Here is an 8,759-nt window from a genome sequence, read left to right as displayed (position 1 = left end):
ACGTGCATTCCTTATTTTTACATTCCCTAGTTTCCTGTTTTTACTTTACCTTATACATTTCTGCCTCATTATGCCAACGAGGAAGGCCCTTCTTGGTCCGGCTGCTCTACTATTGGTCAATAAACAGGGAGAAGCAGGATACGGCCAAAATCAAGACTATTGGGCTACATAAAGACTGAAACTAATAATAATGATGTCCAGATTTATAGTAAATAAACACTAGCTTCCGTCTTTGTATTATAATGTCCCTTTGACCCCAACCCACCGCCCACCCCCCACCCCACCCCCACCCCACAACACATAACATAACATTAATAGATCATTTGAGAAATTCACCCATTAGACAACATTCAGTCTCCATTGAGGCTGATTGTGTAAACAAAAGGTAGTGAAAGCAGCATTGTAAATACACTTCTACCAATGTTGAAGGGTGTGTATGCTTATCCCAGTGTGTCACTGCCGGTTGCACAATAATATTGATTTTGGCCCGATCCTGCTTCTTCCCGTAGCCTGTAGGCAAAACCGCAAATGCTACCTGGCAAAGGGTTGACTTGAGTGGCGTCTTCGGTTCAGATTTCAAAGAAATAATCTGAATCTTTAACTTTAAATGCTGAAGCTGATTCAAACAGCAGTTATTCCTCAGCTGCAGACATCTACACTGTTTACATCCAGATTACCGTTACGTCACTGCTCCGACATCATCACGTCTAACACGCCCAGAGACCTTCTCTACAAGCAAAGGCTGGTGTGATTGGTTCCCCGTCACTTACATTTGCTCTGCAGCTACGTCTACATTTCTAGGCTCGTGAATCACTTTCAGTCTGTGAATTCCAGGAAAAGTTGACAAGACAGTTTCTGGAATAATGAGCCAGTCTGGCATCATCAGCCATTAGCATCTTGAAGGTTGTCTAAAACACCAAGTTGCTCCTGGCTGGTTGGATTATTTGCGTTAATAAACTGAAAACAAGTGACCCCAGAGCGTCCATCACCTACATTTTAAGGTGGATTATTAGTGTTTTGTATGTGTAATTGGCTGTAAAGGATCACGTTTCCATGAATCCATATGTGCAGACATCGTGCTCTGGTGTCAAACCGGCTTATGAATGGAAAAGATGAAGCTTTGCTGCCACAGTGTCAGTGATGTGCAGGGTGTTTGGGGTGGAAGCGTCACCTCAGATCACTGAGCACACCTTGTGAACACAGCGCTTGTACAGGCATGAGGAGGCGTGCTTTGTTCGGGCTTGTTGAAGACAACAGACAAAAACACTCTCAAACTCTTTCTGCAACTTTCCCCCGGGGCTTGTAACCGATTTCAAATGTTGTTGCAGGGATTTAACGGTTGCCACAGCAACGACGGCTCCCGCTCGGTGACAGTGGGATGAGTCAGCCGGACTCACCCCAACGCCTCTCACCCCTCCCCGAGCACGCGTGGGACACGGCCGTGCACCTATGACTACACGCCATCCACAGACGGGATGCAAATGACCCGACTGCTTCCATCACCTCCAGGTGACGTGGGCTCCACCCTCATTTCCAGGGAGGGACCGGGGCAGGGAAAGAGTTGAGGAGGAGAAGAAGAAGGAAGGAGTTGGGGTGCAGGTTTCTGTGGATGTGAAGCTGAAAACTTTGATTCTAGCTCAGCTTTTCTTTGACTCTTTGACTCTGCGCGTGTACGAGGACGTCACCATGACAGGAGCACCGTGGCTGCACGCTCACAACTTTTAACAAACAGTTTTGGGATCAAGAGCTTCAATTCACTCCTGAAAGCAAAGAAAAAAAGGGTAAGCAGGACAGAAAACATATTTTCCTTTTCTTTGCACTTTACCTAAAAGGTGTGAGTTATTTAACATCGATATAAACTTGCATCTAATCATCATAATGATCCGAATTTTACAGTCAAACCAACAAATCTGATCTGATTCTGTACTCGCTTGACAATACTCGTGTAAAAATACGTAACAGCCACAACAATAGATACATAAATAAAGGTGAACGCCAGGGGAAAGTCTACATTTGTCGGCTGTTAAAGCCACCAAAAGGTCATCTTCCAATCTGTGCTGAGGGAACAAAGACTCCACTATCGCTGGAGGAAGTGGCATCTATCAGGGGTGAGAATCTCCGCCCGCCTCTGACCTGGAGCCTCACCCGTGCCCGATATAAAACCCAACGTTTGGCAGATTTGTTTTATCATTACTCACTTTCCCTCTCAGCCTCAGCTTCCCCCGTTGTTTTCCCAGAAGCCCCGGCTCCCTCACACCCCTGCTGTGTCCCGGCATGTCCGCTCACTCCCTGTTCCCGCACTCTCATGCCGAGCCTGCTCTCACGGCTGAGTGTGCAGACCACGGCCCCTCGCGTCATGCATGCCGCCGCCGCGCCGTGAGGCTTCACGAGGCTTCACGCCTTCACGGTCTGACGCTAACGTGTGCTTCCCGTTGCAGGAATAACCACCTCACCACCACGGCGGAGAGTTCAAGGGAAAGGCTGTGACTATGGCCGTTTCCCCCGTGAAGCACGGCTCCCTCGTCCCCGTCCTCTTCCTCGTGTTGGTCCCCCTCACCTGCGTCTGCTCGTCCTCCAACAGCAGCTCCGTCAGTCCCGCGGCCAACGCCACGGCCGCTCCCTCCAACACCACCACCCAGAAGGGGCAGCGAGGCTGCGGAGCGGGACTCCCTCCCATCTACCGGTACCTGTGTGACCGGCGGGCGGCGTGGGGGATCGTGCTGGAGACGCTGGCCTCTGCAGGATTCCTGCTGAGCTCGGGCCTGCTGCTGGGCCTGCTGCTCTGGTCCCTGTGCAACTGCTTGACGTCCCGCCACCGGCCCCGGGGCGCTGGCAGCTTGGTGCTGCGCATGTCGCTCTTCCTGCTGGCCACGGCCGGCATCTTCGCCATCACCTTCTCCTTCATCGTGCGCCTGACCCCCCAGACCTGCCCCACCCGGGTGTTCCTGTTCAACGTGCTCTTCTCGCTGGCCTTCTCCTGCCTGCTGGCCCGCTGCCTCGCCCTGCTGGGCTTCGCCGCCGCCCGCGGCTGGGGCGAGCCGGCCGTGGCTCTGGGACTGTTCGCCGTGCAGGTCATCATCTCCACCGAGTGGCTGCTGGTGGTGCTGGTGCGGGACGGGAAGCCCTGCGCGTACAGCCAGGGGGAGTTCGCCATGCTGCAGATCTACGTGCTGTGCCTGCTCGCCATCAGCCTGATCCTGTCGCTGCAGGTGCTGTGGCGCTCCTGCTCCACGTACAGCTACAGCTACACGGGCCCCAGCAACCAGCAGTGGAGGATACAGGCCATCCTGATCTGCCTGACGCTGCTGCTCTCCGCCTCCATCTGGCTGGTGTGGATCGCCATGCTGACCAGAGGGAACCCGGACCTGGGCCGGCGAGCGGCCTGGGACGACCCGGTGCTGAGCATCGCGCTGGTGGCCAACGGCTGGGTGCTGCTCATGGGCCACGGGCTGTCCCAGATGGCCTTCTTCTGCAGAGGGGAGTGCACGTCCAAGGACGTCCCGCTCAGCTTCGCCGGGTGGACCAGCCCCAACGCAGAAATCCCCGGGTTCGGGAGCCAGAAGGAAGGAAAGGAAAACGGAAGCTTTGAGAATGAAGGGGAGAACCGGAGAGGTGAGTAGTGGTTCAAACCAGGACTAGTAACTGCTTTTATTGAGGTCTTGTGATTATTTTCATCAAAATATTTTTGATTTGATTTATTTTATTTTTGTACATGTAAAAAAAAAAAACACTTCATGAGAAGTTTAAGAAAACAAAACAAAGAATTTCATCCTTTAAAACTTGCTATCTTGATTTATATGTGCCAAAAAAGGAGTAGGAAGAAGTTTAAAACTTATTTAGTCCTACCCCCATTCACTGATCATTTAACTGTATTTATAAATATTCACACACTGTACTCACACTGCTAAATAACAGTATTATTATTATTATTATTATTATTATATACTGTAATTATACTCACACACATACTTATATATGCATACACATAGTTGAATATTTCTATATATTTGTACACACATGCCCATATAAATATTTATATAAATATACTTATTTACACTATATTGTGTCTGCTCTATATCTATGTATATATCTACTTACACACATAATCACACCACATATATATATATATATATATATATATATATATATATACACACACACATATACACACATATATATGTATATATATACATACATACATACATACATACATACATACATACATACATACATACATACATACATACATACATACATACATACATACATACATACATACATACATACATACATACATACATACATACATACATACATACATACATACATACATACATATATATATATACACATACATGCATATACACATACATATACACATATATATAATATATATATATATAAATACATACATATACATACATACATACATACATACATACATACATACATACATACACACCTATCTATACACATGCATACATACACATCATTTGCTGCCCACTTATGTACATAAATATACACAAATCTACCCATTATATATTGAAAACAACATTAAAAAGGGCGTTTTCAGTCTTTTCTAGTGGCAGCCGGTTCTAGGGGGTATTTATGGGGGTACTTCTCTATTCAAATCTATGACACAGCTTTGTGTAAACCACATCAGACAAAGAACAAACACGGCCAGATGTGAAGACGGGTGGAGATGATGATGGAAAAATGTGCTGGAAAATGATGTGGACTTGTGATGTCACAGAGCCCTGAAGCATAAACTCAGCTCAACCAGAAACATTCAGGCCAGGGAAGAGTCAGAGCTGCGTCATGTTGGAGTTAGGGTTAGGACTTTACTGCTGGGGCTGGTTTTTGTTAGAGCTCTGCTTCCAGTTTCATTAAAGGTGGGTTAGGAGATATCTGGGTGTCAACAAATGAGTTGTATCTGAAACAAAAGACTGAGTCCAAAACCCCGGCTGTCTTCTAGTCCACTGGTCCACAGGCTGTGTATGTTGTTGAAACATTTCGGACACTGATCGCCACTAGCAAGTGTATCATTATGATAACGCTTACTTTGACATCTTATCAGATTAAATAAACGTTAAACTGATGTCGTGTGCGCTTTCATTTTAGCTCTGCAGTTCAATTTAAAAGACACCGCCATCGAAATCCTATACTAGACATGATTTACTCCCTGCAGGACGGCCACTTTCCAACTCTGCATAAATGTTATTGAACTTATGCTACTTCACTGTTATTCTCATGCTCATTTAAACTATTTCAATTAAAATAACATGAATTAGATTATAAATGGTGACTGAGACATGCAGCTATAACAACACAAAACAGACCAATGTTTTTGAATTTATGTGCATTTCCCTAAATTTAGAATGAATATTAACCATAAATAAAAAACTAACCATTCATAAACAACTCAGAGGAATAGAGGCAAATCCAAACAACATTAAAATACAACTGTGGAACATTGTTACATTTAAAAAATATGAGTTCATGCATAAAATAGTTTGCAGGACAACTGATTGATCGATTAATGATTTCAGTTGTTTTGTAACAACACAACACTTTGACTCTGTGCATGTTTGAGCTTACACCTTTATTTCCCTCTGCAGTGGAGGAAAGGCAGAAATTAAAATGAAAATAGCAGAGAGCTGCCTTGGATTTGTTCCCAGATGAGCTGAGAGTTGTGGATCTTGGTCTCCCTGGTTGGTTCAACCGGATCATTCCAGCCTCAGAGGCATAACATGCTTCCTGAACAGGGTTGTAAGTCTGTTAGAAAATAGCTGAAGGTGACAAATTCCTGCTTTACTTGGACGGCATCGGGGATGCAGCGAGGTGTATCAATCTGCACAGCTGTGCAAGTGTTTTTTAATGTTACTTTTCAGCCGTAAGGGAAGAAAATGGGTGGATTGCTCCCTGGCCTCCAGGTAAACTCAGGGAAAGCAGCCAGGGATGAGTCTAGGCCGTAAGTGCAGGTTTACTGACTGAAGGTTGTCTTTAAGGCGCCATGCACATAAGCACCTGATAATTATTCACCTGTATCACGTCTCTCTTCAGGCAGAGGGGACCCAAAGCTGCGATCACCCTACGAATCTGGATTCTCCATGACGGTGAGTACGAACCCGCTGAAAAACCTGACTCTGTAAATGCACACAGACTTGTTGTTTTTTTTAAAACTACTTTAGATAATAATGGCTAAATCACAAAAGCTTAAAGCCACTATATATAGAAATACCACTTCTGACCACACGAGGGCAGCATATCACATGTTCATGTGCCAGTCTGATGGGAGACCAAAGGATGTGAAATATAGCTATGGAAACCCAAAATCTTTTTTTTCTATTTCCCCAAAGGTTATAAATGTGTTTATTTCAGCCATTAAATTGAATTTTAACATAAGGAGATTGACAGGATTCTTGAGCCGGCACCGCCTGATCACTCAAGGAAATGTACTGTGTTTCACTTCAAGAAGGAAAAGCAAATATTTTAAATAAAATAAAACAGCGATCTGCATATTTAGTGGGGAAAAGTGGTACAACAAAGCTCGTCTGACCGTCCCGACCAGACTGTACATGCATGCACTGCAAAAACTCAAAATCTTAACAAGAATATTTGTCTTATTTTTTAGTTAAAATGTCTCATTTTTAGTCAAAAAAAAATCTCATTACACTTAAAACAAGACTCATCACTGGAAAAAAACAACAATTTTCACCTGTTTCAAGTAGATTTTCACTTAAAATAAGTAGAATAATCTGCCAGTGGAGCAAGATTTTTTTGCTTGTAATGAGAAGATAAATCTTGTCTCACTGGCTTCAAGTGAAAATGTACTTGAAACAGGTGAAAATTGTCAAATAACAAGTTATTTTTCTCGTAATGACTGTTGTATTAAGTGTAATGAGATTTTTTGACTAAAAATGAGACATTTTAACTAGAAATAAGACAAATATTCTTGTTAAGATTTTGAGTTTTTGCAGTGTGACGCATCACGTGACCACTAGTTTCTGAAGAGGAGCCATGTTGTTTGAGAGGAACACGCCCACCGCATGGCAATCAGAGTTAGCTTTGCTCCCAGCTCCTTCAGCCAAACCCTGTGGAAATATCTGCAGAGATGCTATCAGACTGAAAATACCGTTTAACATGTCGACTTGAGGGTTTAATCACAACTGACCTGACTCAGCCGATGCTGGGCTCACACCGACAGCTGGTTGCTAAGCTGGCTGTCAATCATTTTAGAAATTAACTTCCAGGGTGGTACAAACACTATCACCACCCTAAGAGTTGTCAAAGATGTCAAATTAAATTAGTTTTGTTTTTTTTAAATCAGTAAATGTGTGTATTTCTACAATAATGTTGGACATTTTAACGTCAACATTGAAATATTGATACTTCCGATACCAGATCTGTATGCTCTAAAATCAATTATCGAATGAAAATATTGATACTTTTGATACTTCAGTCATTTGTGGTAATGTATATCATTAACAGGAATACGGTGGAGAGTAACTCAACTATTCAGATTTTGTCTAAATGACAAGCTGCTGGTTTTCATTTTTTATAGTAGTTCTTATTTTTGTTTATTATTCTCTTATTTGTTTCAATGGTTTTATTATTTTACTTAGGATCTTTTTTAGTGATGGAAACACCTTTTTCAAGCACCTTTTTTTTCTGTTGTTGTAACAGCTCGGCTGTATTGTGAATGAGGCTGTTACCTCGGTATACTTCTGACTTTAAAATGAATAGCTAAATAAGTGACTCTGATATCTTGTATTCTTGTAAAATACACCAATTTTTTAGATTTAGCGGGCACATTAGGTATATTTGCACAAGATATCGCCGATACCAGCCTGAATTTTACTCAATATCGGATGGTAAAGGAAATCGGTGGTATTGAACGCCACTAGTCAACACAGCAGACCAAGACGCCCCCATGTGGTCACACGTGGTTCTCCTACGTAGAGTGGCTTTGATCCACTCGCAGGAATAACTTGTATTAATGTGATTATGTCACGTCTTTAGGAGATTGACCCTGACAAGGATTACAGCATTCCTCGACCTCAAACCACCAACTACAACGAGCCGTATGATGAATATTACGGACAGGATTGAAATCAAACCGGCTGAAGTCTTTTTCTCACACACTCACACACACAAACACACAGATAAATCCACATCAAAGCCTATAGATATAGGTGACCACGTCCTGCTCCTTATACAAATGTAAATATCTTTTTTTTTTGTTGTTGTTACATTAAATAATGATGTAAAATTCTTGTTTCAAACACTAGAAAAACAGACTGCAGCCTCACTGTGCTGGGGTGTCAATGTGGGCCGTATAATGGTTTCCCTCTGATGGGGAATCCACCACGTGACAAACACTGCGTGGACGTGAGCCTCTGTCGCAGGTTGCACATGCACGTTCTGCGCTGCTCAGAGATGGTATATAATAGCCCTGAGGTGATGAAGGAGGTGTGAAACTGTCCACTAGAGATGCCAAACTGCTGAGCAGAGCAGAGGCGTCCCAGCAGGGTGGAGGGGGAAGGAGAAAAGGATGAGGAAGAGGAGAGAGAGACTGGATGAGACGAGACAGGAGGGGGGGCAGAGCTGTAGAGCTGTCAGCACCGGGGGACGTCTCGTACCATCACTGCCCAACATCCTCACTGTCACAGCTACTTTACAGCATTTGAGTCTTAATTAAGAGCTAATGGCATGCGAGCAGCATGACGTCTCTTTCACTTTTAAACATCTGTTGAATT

General features: G+C 43.8%; 1 protein-coding gene across 2 annotated transcripts; it reads left to right on the top strand.

Moving 5' to 3' along the window:
* The first annotated feature begins 1,530 nt into the window (after positions 1-1,530).
* Positions 1,531-8,719, top strand: LOC133421908 (retinoic acid-induced protein 3). Of its 2 annotated transcripts, none has more exons than XM_061711704.1 (4): positions 1,531-1,781; positions 2,439-3,612; positions 6,064-6,116; positions 8,023-8,719. In XM_061711704.1, the coding sequence occupies exons 2-4, from the start codon at positions 2,490-2,492 to the stop codon at positions 8,110-8,112; spliced, it is 1,266 nt and encodes a 421-aa protein (XP_061567688.1). In that variant the 5' UTR covers positions 1,531-1,781; positions 2,439-2,489; the 3' UTR covers positions 8,113-8,719. The 2 variants fall into 2 exon arrangements, with proteins under 2 accessions (XP_061567688.1, XP_061567689.1); XM_061711705.1 differs by lacking the exon at positions 1,531-1,781 and adding an exon at positions 1,988-2,108.
* Positions 8,720-8,759: the final 40 nt, after the last annotated feature.

This window comes from Cololabis saira, chromosome 21 (genome assembly GCF_033807715.1).
Source record: "Cololabis saira isolate AMF1-May2022 chromosome 21, fColSai1.1, whole genome shotgun sequence".
In the NCBI taxonomy this organism is placed as follows: domain Eukaryota; kingdom Metazoa; phylum Chordata; class Actinopteri; order Beloniformes; family Belonidae; genus Cololabis; species Cololabis saira.
Note: the sequence above shows the minus strand (reverse complement) of the source record. Positions and strands in the feature narration are given on the sequence as shown.

Bases quoted from the DNA above. Each gene is read 5' to 3' on its own strand.
- LOC133421908 (XM_061711704.1), top strand. From the start codon at position 2,490: ATGGCCGTTTCCCCCGTGAAGCACGGCTCCCTCGTCCCCGTCCTCTTC. The intron at 3,613-6,063 runs GTGAGTAGTGGT...GTCTCTCTTCAG, and splicing joins TGAAGGGGAGAACCGGAGAG to GCAGAGGGGACCCAAAGCTG. The intron at 6,117-8,022 runs GTGAGTACGAAC...TCACGTCTTTAG, and splicing joins AATCTGGATTCTCCATGACG to GAGATTGACCCTGACAAGGA.